Source organism: Lucilia cuprina, chromosome 3, assembly GCF_022045245.1.
Source record: "Lucilia cuprina isolate Lc7/37 chromosome 3, ASM2204524v1, whole genome shotgun sequence".
In the NCBI taxonomy this organism is placed as follows: domain Eukaryota; kingdom Metazoa; phylum Arthropoda; class Insecta; order Diptera; family Calliphoridae; genus Lucilia; species Lucilia cuprina.
The window spans coordinates 50,407,472-50,423,514 of record NC_060951.1 but is presented as its reverse complement, the minus strand read 5'-3'; the positions used below and the strand labels follow the sequence as shown (position 1 = coordinate 50,423,514).

The window sequence follows — 16,043 nt, the reverse complement described above, 5'->3', positions numbered from 1 at the left end:
CTATCTATCTATCTATCTATCTATCTATCTATCTATCTATCTATCTATCTATCTATCTATCTATCTATCTATCTATCTATCTATATTACTTTTTTCCGAACATTGAAAAAGTTTCCGCGACAAATAAGCAGGTGTCATTGTTGGACTACGACGTCTAAGCGGAGAGAAGTCAAGGATAGGAGCAGCGATTTTCCTCCTTTCAACATTGGCTTCCATGAATGTGTATTATGTTATTCAAATTTTGTGAAAGTTTGTTTGAGAATCAATTTTCCGCGAATGGTTTTTGCACCAGAAAACTACTGGGTATTATTTAGTGATAGGTCTGGGTTAAAACCCTAGTAAATATACATTTTTTCAATAATTTTGTTCTTATATTAATTACATACAATTGACTGTAACACGTTTCAAACATTTATATTCTTTATAAACGAAATTAACAAAAAATGTCAAATAATTTTTCTACATTGTATTTCACTAGACAGACAAGTGCTGTTGTTTACAATATGTGACATGATTTGCTACAAGTCAAACAGTAAAGTTAAGCTATTTATTTATGTATTAAGTTATTTTTAGAAAATTTTTAAGTCATTTTTCAAAACGGCTCAAGATATTTAAGTTAATGTCATTTATTAATTGTATATAAGTACAAAACAACAAGTGCCATTCAATGACTACTTCGAGTATGAAATCAAGACTCTTATATAATTGAATAAATAGAAGAAAAAAAAATAGAGAAGAAGAAAACCCTTAACAAATACCGCCAACATGAAACTAAAAATAAAAATGAAAGAAGCATAAATCCCACACAAAATGGAAAATTGAAAAAATCCCGCTTAAACACCCACTACAAATATGTTGCCACAAACAATATAGAACTATAGGATGAAATGAAAACAGCACATAATAAGGAAAACAACAACATAAAAAATGGATTGTTAAACAGAACAGCCACAACAACAAAAACTGTTGAATCTTTAACTTTACTGCTGTTGCTTTAGAAAGCGTGAAATCTCGATAAGGGACAGACATTTCTAAAATCGATGTTAAAAACAGCAGTTGCTTTCGAACATTTCGCCTGACAGGATAGGACAACACTAAACAAGTAGCAAAAACGATTGTAGGTGTTTGAATGACACCTACGATGAGAACAGAGAACATAACAAACATTCCATTCTTTTTTAATTGCGCAGACGTTGGAAATTCATTCAAGAAAATTTTCTAAAATTTTAGTTGTTGTTGGTTTTGCAAAATAACTTTCACAAATATTTTCTCTGTTGACATTACAAAATATTTTCCTTGTGTTTGTGTGCTATCGGTGTTCGTTCATACAAGTGTTGGTTACAAAGGATGACAACAACAACAGCAGCAACAAGAGAATATAAATAATTGGAAGGATATACAAAATAGCGGCTATTCTATATTGCTCAATACAACTCTGCTTAGCACAACTCATACATGTACGTACACACACGTTACAACACTATACTCATTTTTATATATTAATAATGTTATGGAAGGTTTTAAAGTTAGTTGGTATTTAAACACGGTAAAAGCATGAGCTAAAAAATAAAATAAAGAGAAAAATAAATCTGAAACGCCAGGAAATCAATGATAAAATTTATGAAAAAGTATTAATAGAATTGAAATAAATTCATATACTAAATAGTGTAATATATATAAAAGAGAAACTTAAATTAACACTAACTACTTACTTAAAATCTAAATAAACCAATATAAATTTATTAAATTAAACAAAAAAATAATATAAACATAAAATTGTAAGAAATAAATTTCTTTTAATAAAAATTCAACCTTAATGGTAAAAATAAAACCTTTTAAAATATATATCAAATTGCTTATGTTTAGCTCAAAAAATCTTGCAAGTGTATTTTTAAAATAATAACAAAATTATAATGATGTTATAAAATCGTTTAAACCCCCAAGAAAGTGAAAAATCACGTCCATTTATGTAAATAAAGCAATTTCTTATTATTCATACGCCGTGTAGGCCCTGTGAATGTTCCTGTTACTTTGTGTGGTTGTTGTTTCCGTTTTATTATCGTTCTTTTTTAAATTAAACTTTAGTTACTGAAAATAACTGTTTGTTAGAGTTTTGTGGGGGAAGTGAAATAAAATAATTTTTTTTCTAAACTACTTGTTATGCTACACTGCACAGTGGGTCTTATATATAAAAAATAAATGAAATAAAAAGTTACTAAAAAATTAACATGTTTAAGAAAAGAAAAGCTAATAAATAAAAAGTTATGAATTTCTCTTATATTGCTAAAAAGTTTATTTTCTTTTGTGAAAAATTCAACATTTGCAAAAGGTAACTTTTAACTGGGCGTTTAATGATTATCACATTGATTTGTTTTATTTACAATTTCTTTTTCGGTGATTCGAACTTGTTGAAAATTTTAAACTAATTTAGATGAGTTTTTATTAAACAAAACACTTTTGACATCAATTTTAAGATTAATTGATTATTAGATACTGTTTCTCAAAATTTTGTTCTTGTGTCAATAATTGGTGAGCTTAATATGACTTCAATTTAAGGATTCATTGATTATAATATGCTGTTTCTCAAACTTTTTTCTTGAGCCAATATTTGATCCTTTTTTATGTGTTTTTATTGTCATATTTCCCGTGATGATATGAATATGAAATTTTAGTATCAATGAAAGGTCAGCGACTGCAAAAGTGATCAAATTTTTTATATATTAACTTAGAAAATTTAACATAATTTATTAATATTAATACATAATAATAATCAATAGAATTTATCAGAGTTTTTCCGTCTTTTAAAATTCAATCTTGATTGAATTTATCGAATCCTAAGTACGTTATCAAAACATTGCTAAATAATGGTAACAACAAAATACAAACCGTATGTATATAGTTAGGATAAATTGTGTTAATATTTTTAAACCACAAAGTGTTATATACCAATGTAAAGCTTATGCTGATGTACCTATTAATTACGTTTAATAAATATAGCTGGCACAATACCGGGAAGTAAATAGAATTTAAGGTATTTAAATAAAATACAAAAATCAAATGCAAATAATTTTATGTAACAATTTAAAAAATCTAAAAATTTTATTAAAAATAAAAAATGGTTATAATTTTGAAGTCCTATACAAAATTGTGTCATTGCATTGAAATCTTTTCTCAAATATCTTTATACTACGATACAAAATTTGCAAGTGGTTTGTTCAACAAAAATATAAAAAACATAAACACCTTTAAAAGGATATTTCTATCCTTTGATCTAGCTCACCAAACATTGACCAACTAAATTTGCATTTTCAGTAAGCAAATCAGCGATTTCCATTTTAAGGTCCACCCTAATTTATATACATACATATGTATTTGTTTATTGTTTATGTTTTTTTTTTTTTGCTAATAAGTGTTTAAAATTATAGTTTTGATGTAGATAACAAAAACTCAGCCTAATTCGGAATATAACAGACATTTTGTAGTATTTGGTTCAAAATTAGTCCAAATTCTGTTGAATTGGATATTGTTATAAACTTTTCTTTATTGTAAATAATTTAGTTGAGATTTTTTCAGACATGCTTCCCAAAAGTAATTTTTTGAAAATAATTCTCAGTGGCCTCCATATATGTTGAAAAAATTTTTAATTTTTCCAAAACTTTTATTAAACAAAAAAATTCACAAAATTTTAAAATGCCTCTAAACAAAAGTCAAATCCTTTTCAAATATTTTTCTGAATGCGCTAAAAATTATAAAATTGTTATAAATAGTATGCTTCTCAAATCCGCAAAAAATAATCTTGTGGAGTAGATATACTCTAGAAAAAGTTTTTTTCTTAATGTATTAATGGTATTAATAAGAAATATATAATATGATCCTCATCATCTTTAAAAACTCACGAAAAATACTACTGCTTTTGTATGGAAACCATGTTTGATATATATAGGAACATATAAACGAAACTGATTGTCATGGACCTAACTTCTGAGAAAGTATTAGTGGAACAACTAAAATAAGCACAGTTGTACAAAATGTACTAAATAATAAATTTCCGCCAAGAAAATTTAAAATTTTGAGAGACAGTTAAGTTCCTAAAAGAGTGTTTTGTTCTCTCACAACTCGTTCGTGTAAAGAGAACAAAAATATTTGTTTGACAACCGTTTCAGTTTCGCCGATGTTTTACTATATGGTTCGTTATATTAACATAATATATCAAATTGCAATGTTGATATATTTCACTACTAATTTTTATTAAAAAATGATTAGGAATAATGCTTAAATCTTTGTATTTCGGACTTTTTTCTGTGAAAACTCGATATGGAAATATTGATAACTTTTTGGCCTTTTACCTTATATGCAATTTTAAGACAATACAACAATAATAAGAACACCAATCATTACAAAGTTTGGCAAAAAATTCATTCCAAATTTTAATAAAGTTTAATTCAAACTAAAATGTCTTACGACCCACTGTGTATAGATGTTGCATGTTTTTAACATATAACAAATGACCGCCTAGAGAGACAATTTAACAAGATTTTACCATAAAAATAGCACAGAAATTAAAAAATAAACTCAAACAGCAAATAATAAAAAACAGTAAATTGTTGCAAAATACGTGAAAGTTTTACTCTATTTTAAAATAAAAAAGGAAATTAAATAAAAGAAGCACAAGTCCAACAATATTGGCAAATGCTAAAATTTAATGTTTAAACTAAAAGAAGACTCAAATAGTAAAACTAGGAAATACATACATAATCAATTAAATAGCCTAAAAGGCATTGCAAAATTGCAATAGAGTAACAATAATACAAGGATACTTGAACATTCATAGCATCACTCATACATACATACTTATTACACCCAATATACAATGTTTACCAGCAGTAACTGAACTGAAATGTACAATTAATTTAAATTTAAATTAAAACGTGTCTCTGTCAGAATAACTTGTTCATCTTATTGCGGTTAATTCAATTCAATCATTCATTCAGTCATACATATGGTCCATGGTCGTGGTTTTTTCCCTTAAAGTTAAATTATAACAAGTGCTTGTATTTTGGGTTTTGGGTGATAAATGTATTTGTACGTTTGTAATGAAACAAAAACTTATCTCTACTTTTTTCCCAAAAGCTATCTCACCTCGCTGATTTATAAATATTAAAATTAAACAAAAAATTATAAATAAGAATAAAAGCTAAAAAATATATATTAAAATAATATAAAACTTATTTTTTGTATTAAATACGTGTCATTGTGTGTTGTGAAATGGACAATGTGTGACATTAACTGCATATGGTTGTTTAATCTACTTGTGGCAGTTGTTTTAATATTACTACAACAACAGCAACATGTTGTTGGTAGTAAACAAGTGCAACAACAGCAACAACAAAAATTACAGCAGCATAACTACATATCGCCGTACGATGGTATATCATCATATGCTGCTGCAGCTGCGGCAAACTATCTTCGTCGCACCTCCTCTTTGTCATCCTCTCAGGCACATAATGTGGTGAAACGTGAGATAAAGCATGACAAAAATACGGATTTTATTTCATATTTAAATGGTAAGTTTAACATTGAAAATGAAAAAGACAAAAAAACTTTAATATTTATTTACGAAGGAAAATAAACTTATTTTACATTTACGCTGTATTTATTATACATATCATTTTGTACTGGTTTACTTTTCATCTTATATTTAATGAGAATTAAAAATTCATTCTTCAAAAGATCGAATATAACACTATCAAAGTGTTATATTCAATGACGTGTCATTTTGTACGGCGACATAATGTCCATGGACCTTATAAGACACTTAATTGAGTCATAGTGTGCATGGACATATATTTCAATTGGAAAGTGGTTCTATACTATCGTATATGTAATTATATTAAATAGCTTTGCTATCCATATTTTCAAATTAGTTATCTGTGTTACATTACTCTGTTCAATAACTAGAAGTTGTTACTCATTCTCATAAAACTAATTGAAATTTGTATTGGAATACAAAAACAATTTATGATTACGTGTAACAATATTTTTCCGGGGGAAGTTTAAAACTTGTTCATGTCGAATCTCATAGCTATACAAAAATGTTGATCCAGTTTTCTGTAAACTATTAAAAATATTTTCTGAAGGGCATCTTATATCAGTTGTAGGGTCAATCATTGAACTATCATCGGACCATTAAGGTCCGATCCTTATGGGATAAGGTGTGAAGATTTAAGTTGCCATGGAAGTTCTGCATGTAGAGTTTTGTTGTTATTCTGTCATTTTTTTTATATGCTGTAAGCGAATTTAGTCGCTATACAACCATTTTTAAGCGAATTATCGACCGATAAAACTTAAAAAAAAAAAATGTAAAATGTAATTCACTTAAAAACTTTGAAATATTGAAAATTTTAATTGTTATAGTTGTAGTAGGAGTCTATTTCAACAAGAAACGTAAATGAGTAATATTTAAATTTTTTAATTATAAGCAAAAAATTAAATAATTTTTGTCTCTTGTCAGTCATAAGAGTGTTAAATAGATTTGTATATACGCATGTATGTATGTTTACAAAAATTTTAATTGTACTTTTTATATTTTATTATGATACTAATTTTTAGTTGAACTTCATTTTAAAGCTCAGGGGAGTTTTATTTGCAATTTTCACAAAGTTTTTAATTCTGTTTTAAATTAAAGTTCAAAGTATTATTTCCTCTGGCCTTAAAAGAAATCAACATATTATGTAAATAAATTGTGGAATACAATTGTACTTAAATTCTATATTTGTAATATTTTTTGTTATTGTTTATGCTTTTTTTCTTATTATTTTAATTGCCTTGAGTGTTAATTATTTGCAACAAAATTTTTATTTATTATTCATATTATGTACAAAATTTATTGTTGTATAGTTATGTATACTTAAGACAAATGTTGTTTTTTAAATCTAATAAATTGTGGTAAATAAGCCTAGTATTGTATGTATTTATATGTATGTCGACCTATGTATTTATATGTATATCGAGTTTACTTAATATTATGAAAAATACATGCATATATATTTGACAAATTGTATGATTACCTTTAATTTAAACAATAACAATAAATTTAGTTAGTATTACAATTTATATTATAATGGACGAATAAGAGATTTTATAATCACTATAAATAAAGAGAATGATGTATTAATAACAACTTAATATGACTTCAATTAAAAGATATAATAAACTAATAACTAACAAATAATAAAGTAATTGTGCATTCAATTCTTTATAAACTGTTTTAAATTCAAATAAATACAAATTAAGATAAATTTTCAACAAATATTCAATTGCTACTTAATTTTATGATCTTATTTTTAAGTAAAATTACACCTTCCACCACTATTATGGTGAGTGTATATACGTTTGTATAAAAGTATATCGTTTGACTCAGAATCGATTGAGACATGTCCGTCCGTCTATCCATCCGTCCATGTAAACCTTTTGCGCAAGGAACATATCACAATTTTCAAGCTAATTTGATTAAATACTTAATAATTAAAGCAAAATTCAACATAAACGTTTTTTTTATGAAAAATGATGTATTTTTAAAATAAACTCATGGTAAACGGTATCTTATGGTCGGCCATGTTTTTAATTAAGAAAATTTAGCAAGATATATTGGTATCAAATAAAGTCACACCTCGAAAGTTAAAGTAAGAAGGTTTTGAATAATTTGTATAATAAAAAAGGAAATCTATTTGGAACTGATCATTACAAATGTGATTAAAGAACCTGCAATAGACAGAACAATTGATTTTTCACATGTTTTTTTTATTATCCATAAATAGATGTTGTCAAGAAAGCAATACATTTAAGTGATTTGGGCCCGTCCTTTAGTCTTATACAGACATATAAATATCCCAGCAAAAAAGTATGAGGAAAAAGAAGTAGAATTTTCACCACAAATAACAAACTTGAAGTACTTCCAATTTTGGTGAGAAATCTATGAATTTTACATTAGCGTGTCATTGGAGGGATGTTTTTCATTTTTGACAACTATGAACTACATTTAATCATATTCATAGATGCAATAAAAATCCGATATTTGGATGTCAAAACTAAACCTAATTTGTTCAATGACATGCTTATATTAATTTCATTGGTTTTTCACCAAAGTTTGATGTACTTCGAATATGTTATTTGTAGTGACTTTTCTACATCTCTTTCCTCACTTTTTTTGCTGGAATGTTTAGGTTATATTAAAGAAATTTGTTAAAGTATTTTTTTGATCGTTGCGAATTTAATTTGTTTAACTTAAAAAGAAACACTTCCTTGTAGGAGGAAAGTTTTAAATTGAAATAAATATTTTTTTTAAATGAAACTTTATATATTGCTTAATATCAATATAACTTTTAACATTTTGCCAATCCCTTTATTTGTATAAGATACATATATAAGCGAACGTATACATGTATTTTAACTTTGAACTATTAAGTATGTAAATTCATTTAACCATCCATTTATATATGTTGAGTAAAAAATATTAAACAAATATTTTCATTACATTTTAAAATAATATATAGTATTTTAATAGCAGTTCAAGACACAGAATAGGACCATTGGAAATTCTGGATTATATTTTATTTAATAATATCACAATCTAACCATGTGTGTATAAATGACAAATTAAATCAACTGTTGGAACATAAATACGTAGTACAACAATTTATAATTGAAAAAATTTAAATATGTATATAAAACCGCTACAACATAAATAGTAAAATTAGATAGAACAAGTTATGAAGAAATATCGGATTTAATAAATACATTTTAAATAAAAAGATTTTTTCACAAAACTGCAAATATTTAAATCGGACTCATACACTTCATTATTGTCTAAACGGTGTACTATATTCTTGTTTATAGTCTGGGACTGCAAATCAATCTGTAGCTGGGACTGCAGTTTTTACTGTAGTTTTTGTCTATCCCAGCCAAATTTGAACTTAACCGGTAAGTAGGAAAGTAATACATCAGAACTGTGTAAATATTCAGTTTTTGGGTAAATAACTACATGTTCGATGATGACATAAAATAACTCAATGCTCCACTAACAAATAATATTATCATTCAAATGTTAAAATCAATATTTCGTTAAGTCTTACACGAACAAAACTAAACCGCTGGACTTTTTATGGATTTGACTTCACCACACACTTTATTTTGATATATATCGATAATTTTTGATGAAGATGGAAAAAAGGATATTATCGTTTTTGGCATGTAGTGACATCAAATTCTAAAAAATAACGTACATTTCTTTGGAAATATACTCAAAATAACGCTCTAAATAGACAAATATATAAAAATAATCTAGGGACAACGGTTGACTAGAGTTAGAACTACTAACTAATTCCTCAGTAGGTATACGATATAGATATTCAAAAAATTAATAAATATTTTTGATAACCTAGTAATGTATGAAATAATTACATTACTTACAATGCTCATTACCAAAACTTGAAAATGTTTTACTGGACTATAGTCTCATGTAGGTAGCTTAGTACATTGTCTGTAATATATTCTAACCTTTAGTCTGCTCTTAATTTTTCAAGACTTTAATTCTAAGTAAGATCCCAGATTTTCTTATCTATAGCAAAGTAAATCAGAACAAATTTAAATAAATCGTCGTAGAATTTTCCAAAAGATCCAGTGTATATTGCATAAGTTGCCCGAATTACGTTTTCAGTTACGATATGTATACCTAGCTTTTTATGAGATTATGTATGTGTGTTAACAAAATAAACACCTAAGCTGCAAAAACATAGAAAACAAATTTAATATTCTGTCTAAGTATAAGTACATGCAATAGACATACATAGAGTTTTTATGAAAATTGTATAGTGGGTGGGATTATTCATTATTCTAGGAAACAAATATGTACATTCTGCCTGTGCAATGTATGTATGTATGTGTTTATATTTATACTTAATAAATTATTACGTATCTGCAGTTCACGATGACAATCCTTAACTAAAGTTTTAAACTATGGCTAAATGAACAAATTTCAAAATTATTTGAGGGTTTCGCAATATATTAATTATGTATACTAACTGACATATTTTGAAAAATTTATCAAAGGTTTATAAAACAAATTTGCGTTAAAAAAAATTTATTTCAACCCTTTGTGAAATATTTATGAATGAGACCCTAAAAATACATAACTTCTCTGTACATATACATGGACTCAACATTACTAGGAAGATAATTTAATTAAAAAATTTTTAGAAATGTTACATTAGTTCCTAGGAAAACCGTAGGGTTATAAGCTGTATATTTTGGTACTCCGATTTTATAAGTACATATACAAAGTTGTATTTTTCATATATGAAGTTGTATTTAATAATACATGCTAATATTTTATGCATTATCAGATTTTTTTTTGCAATTTTGAAGGTTTATAAATAGTGTACAAGTTCTGTAGAAATTTTGTTAAAAAATATTATAATGAGTAGTACAAAATTTAAGGATACAATGTTACATAATTTTACTTTTAATTTAAGTTTTATTCAAACATTGAGAACTTTATTATAGAAGATTAAAAAAAAACTAATTTTGTGTAAATATTTTAAATATATAAAAAACCACTGCTTTACAACTACATTAAGTAAAATAAAATATTAAACAAAAATAAATATACATACAAAAATTAATTAAAATTTAATGAAAAATTTATGACTTATGACTTTTTCCATAATTCGGGTTAAATTTAGCCTAAAGAATAGTTGCAATAATAAATTTGTATGCCTCTTTATTCATATCATCAAATATTGAAGTTTTGCACTATTTTTCACAGTTGGTGGTTTGCAAATATTATGTTATCATTGTACCAGTTGCATGCTATTTCCTTTTGTAAATATTTTAATAGAAAAATATTGTATGTTTTAGTTTTTCTAACAAATACATACATATTAGTATTATATTTTTATTTATTTTGTACTTCAACCGCTTGCGGAGTTTTGCTCGATTATAGAAAAATTTACACATATAATAATTTTTTCAATTGTAAATAAATGGTTTTTTTCTGTAAACAATATGCAAAACTGAAAAAATTTAATAATACTATTAGCGTTGTTCGTATTCATTTCCACTTAAATTTTAAAATAAGCAAAAAAACCCTTAACAAATAAAAAACACAGGCAATATAGAAATGTTTCAATGTGAATATTAAGAAAAAAAAAAAACAATAACAAATTTGATTAGAATTTCTAGTACGCAAGCTGTTAACATAGAATAGCTGCGCTCATAAAGGTAGCAGAGTTGTGAAGAAAATTTATGCTTGTTTTAAACATCAGCTTTTATTTGCATCAATATAAGATCTAGCATAAATTTGCTTGAAAGATATTACTGTATTATCATAATGTATGGGTTTGTTTTTTTAGTGTATAGTGTCAATTCTATAGATAAACAAATATTTAACATTTGACCACAAATGCCATTATAGCTGCTGCAGTTTTTCTCTAAAACACTAAACAAATCTATGTTATTTGTCATGTTATGTTACGTTTCGTTTGGCTAAAGGATATCTATATAATTGCTAAAAATAACAAAAGAAATATGCATATACCAAACTAGTAAAAGTTTTATATTCGTTTGAGCCGAATTTTATATGCCTTATTATATTAATATTATCGATGATAAAAATATTGTTGTAATATGCTCGTTTATTATATTTGTGTTTAATTATCACAAGACTAAGACATTTGGACAATATAATTAAGATCGTTTTCGTTATTTATTGAGATCCTAATAAAAGTTTGTGGAGAGATTACTAATTCGTCGAATTTTATCGTTGATTAAACATCGCGAAGATTTTATTTTGTGAAGACTATGAAGTGAGTACCTACTTCTCCATCTAAGGAGAATTAATATGAGAAATTAATAAAATAGAAAAAATCTAAATAAGAACTTATGTGTTTGAATTTATGTAAGTCATTATAAGTGCTCTCAGACGATATATAATAGTCAATTGAAGATAAGTTCCCCGCAAAAATTTACATGATCCGTTTAGTAGTCCTATGTAATGCAGGCATGGGTTATTTTATTTTTTTGGCAACATGGTCTTTACATTGAACCTAAACTTAAACTAGGAAATAGTTTTTATATTAATTCGATGTTATGTATGGATGAAATACCTATGTGGTCCCTATTTAGTAAGTTTTTTCCATGTATTTGGAATAGTTTTGGACCAGTCCTAGTCCCTTTAGAAGTACTATTTATAAGCGTGAGCGTAGTAATCTTGTAAAAACATAAATCAAATCAGTTATATTTTTATGTGTGTAATAATTGATCACATTCGATTACCGGTACCACGAGATACTGAACACCGATATAACACGTACATTTGTACTACAATTTTATACATCAACATTGTTCTGCCAACATTTGTATGTGCTAAGCCAATTTGCTTGGAATATACTGCTTATTTATTCATATATATGTTTGTAGGTAAATGTTGCAAATATGATCATTTGTATTTTTGTCTCAATAAATGCATTTTGGCATTTCTACGTCAGTACACAACGCTAACAAGAACAATGTGCTAAAAATTTGTTTTATTTTTCAACGAATATGTATTAAGTTGTATTTAGTGACAATAATCATTTTAGTGTAGTGTTTATAACATTTCCGTTTAAAAATAATTGTTTTTTTTGGTTGATTTCAATATTTATTATGCAAATATTTTAAATGGATATATGGATTAAAAACTAGTAATAGATATTTTTTTGTTGCATAATTTAACAAAATAACATCTATCACTATCCATATATATTTTTCATTTTAACTGTAACTTGAATTCAAAACAATTTAGAAAACAATTTATTAATTTTTACAAAAATTTAAAAAAATTAAACTACAAAGGCTAAATATATTATTGGAACATCCTTGTTATACCGGTTGATTGAAGAAACATTTATTGTCCATTAAAAACACTTACATTTACTTATTTATTATAATCAGACTTAAGTCGTAAAGAATTTATAAATTTATTATATAATTTCCTTTAGCTCATAAATAATTTCATAATTTAAGAAGCATAAAAAATCAATTTTCTATTTTTTTTCAAATTCTGACTCTATTTGGAAAAATGTTTAAAAGTACGAATTGATTCTTATTAGTATCAATGTCTGTTTGTCTTAAACGCTTGAATGAACTTTCAAAAAGTTGTTTCTTATTACCGACCAATCGACAGACTGTTTAAAGTACTTTGTATTATTTTCTACCAATATCAATTTCAATTGACTGCCTTGTAATATAGATTCATATCAACTGAAGAGTGTCGCAAAAGTTGGGATTGAAAAGTTACATTATCGTTATTATACTACAAATTGGTTCAATCACAAAATGTTTGCAGTTAATTAAATTATGTAAATTACTTTACAAAGAATTTATACTTTAAACAAAAATATTGTATATAAAAAACTTAAACAACAACAACAACAACAGTAACATGGTCTTTCTCCATTCATGCCTTTATTTATCCATCTTATAACCAAGTTAATGGCATAATTTATGCGGTAATAGTACAGTAGTCTAACGAGTAATAATGGATGTTAGGACATACCAACGAGTAGTGTAGGCAATTGCGAGTTTTGAAAAGAACCAGGCTGTAGACAAAGTGTTTTTCATAAATTAGTTAATAGACCATAAATATGATGATGATGTGATATACAGATATGACTGTGTCTATATGTTTGTATAAATTTTTGTAATTGTGTTCACTTATAAGTGTGTTTTTAAGTACCCATCAGTTCAAAATGATTGTCCCGTATTTTGTATAAAAGTCTATAAAATATCGACTTTTTTTTACGAATTGTTTCTGATTCACAAGACCTACATACAAAAATGCCTGTAGAATAAACTTAAATAAAAATTCCTAAAATATAGCAATTTATATAAACTAATTACTTTGCCATTTTGAAATCCTGTATAAATTCAATCTACTGGGAGATACTGAAGACAACATAAATGAAAAATAAATAACATTCGATTACAAGGTAAATATATACCGACTAGAACGCCAGCAGAAAAGGGGAAAGTGTAGTCATTGAATACTTTGAATAATTTGAAATATTTTCTCTTGTGAACTAATTTAAAGATAAATAAACTTATTTAGGTTAAATTATTTAAGCCGCAAGTGTTTACAAACAAACAAATTATGTTAAAGTAAAAAACATAAATTTTATTTAAGTAACTACAATATATATTTACTAAATGTTTTAGACATAAATAAAAACAAAAGCAGACACTTTTACAATATATAATTATTTAACATACATTCATATATTCAGGATCCTGTGTAAATGTTTACTGCATAAATTTTCTTTTTTTGTTTACTACATCCTGTAAGGCAATTTATTTTCAGTAATTTGTTCAAACAAGCATTTTCACTAGAAGTTTACTTGAGATAAAAACATTTGTAGAGTATAGTATTTTATAATTTGTTATATAGTTTTTAGACTTTGTGTATCCACTTAATGTTAAATTTTTATATATTTAAAGAAATGTAATTTTTCTTTATAAAAAGATTTTTACATTTAAATGAAGAATAAGGGAGGATGATCTATAGTTATGACAATCAGTCTTAAACAGTCTTAACTATACATCAGTCTATAGTCTCGACCAAAGATCAGTCTTTATTCTTGACTGTAGATTAATTTATAGTCATGATTATAGATCGGTATATAGTATTCACTATATATCAGTTTATAACTTTCACTATAGATCAGATATAGTTCTGACTATAGCTTTATAAACTAAAGTCTTGACCTATAGTCTTAACTAGGTTTCTGTATAAAGTCTAGGTTATAAGTACATAAATATATTAATTAAATATGAGCTAATAATATTATACACTTTACATATGAATCCGTTCATATTTTTGACTAAAGATCAGTTTATAGTCTTATAGTCAAATGTCTTGACCAGCACATAGTCATAACTAGGTTCCTATATACAGTCTAATCTATACTACTCTAAAGTCTTGACAATAGAACAATTTATAGTCATAGAAATAGATCAGTATCTAGTTTCGACAACAGATTAGCCTATGTTTTTTACTATATTACAATCTATAGCTTTGCAAATTTGGAAATTTCTTCAAAAGTTTTTTTATCAAATCGAACTAACCCCTTAGTCTATAGTCTCGTATAGCCAAGTATATAAGTCTTAACTATAGAAAAAGTCATGACTTATAAACACCAGATTAATGCCAATGTTTCATAATACATAAATCATTCAAAGAAAAAGTGGAGTAAGAAAGAGAGATAGAAAAAGATAGTAAAACGAAAAGGAAAAAAAAATTAAGATGGTTATGTTGATGCAAAAAATCAGATGATGATGTTGCTTGTTTTTGTTTACTAAAGATGAGACTTTATCCTTATTATAATGAAGGAGAAAATGGAAACAGAAAAAAAAGAATTTATAAAATACTAGTGTGGTTCAAGTAGTGGTTGTAAAGGGATAATAAAGTTGAGGGTTGTTGCAGTGGTATTGGTTTATGTAGTGTTGGTATTTATATTGGTTTATTCATTTATTATTATTCGTTTTTTATTACATTATATTTTTGTTTTTGGTTATATTCAAGAGAGTTTATTTTCGATTTACTGTTTGGTATAACAAAGGAGTAAGTAAAGTGATAAAGTGCCAATGGTTAACGGCATTTATTGAGCAGAAAAATCTACTTAAAGTCCTTTAATAAAAAATATACTATTAAATCCAAGTACAATAAATACAAGTAGGGAACAGTACAACAAATTTAACTGAATAACACCACACAGATTATTGAATAAGAAAATACTTAAGTGTCAGCAAAAAATTAAATAAAAAAAAAAAACAAATAAAAAATAAATAGTTGAAAAATATGTATAATATATTGGTATATAAACCAAAAACAGAATAAAATTATAAATTGTTCGATTAAGCATGAGGGTTAAAAGGGATTTTTTTGCGCTTGGTAAAAATATAAACAAAAAAGTTATGCTAATATCAAACCAACAACTGCAACAGCAATAATA

The 16,043-nt window shown here is 25.9% G+C and overlaps 1 protein-coding gene and 1 long non-coding RNA gene across 7 annotated transcripts in view; one reads left to right on the top strand and one right to left on the bottom strand.

Moving 5' to 3' along the window:
* LOC124418683 overlaps positions 1-16,043 on the bottom strand; it is a 220,554-nt gene that overhangs the window by 91,955 nt on the left and 112,556 nt on the right. The gene's annotated exons all lie outside the window — the stretch shown is intronic.
* LOC111680232 (probable WRKY transcription factor protein 1) overlaps positions 1,525-16,043 on the top strand; it is a 70,203-nt gene continuing 55,684 nt past the window's right edge. Inside the window, exons 1-2 of one of the 6 annotated variants that reach the window (XM_046945632.1) lie at positions 1,525-1,969; positions 5,131-5,564. In XM_046945632.1, coding sequence (XP_046801588.1) covers positions 5,273-5,564 — 292 coding nt within the window. In that variant the 5' untranslated portion in view covers positions 1,525-1,969; positions 5,131-5,272. Of the gene's footprint in view, positions 2,176-2,217; positions 2,330-4,477; positions 5,565-16,043 lie in introns of those variants that run through there. The other 5 variants (XM_046945631.1, XM_046945630.1, XM_046945629.1 and 2 more) reach the window with 5 other exon arrangements.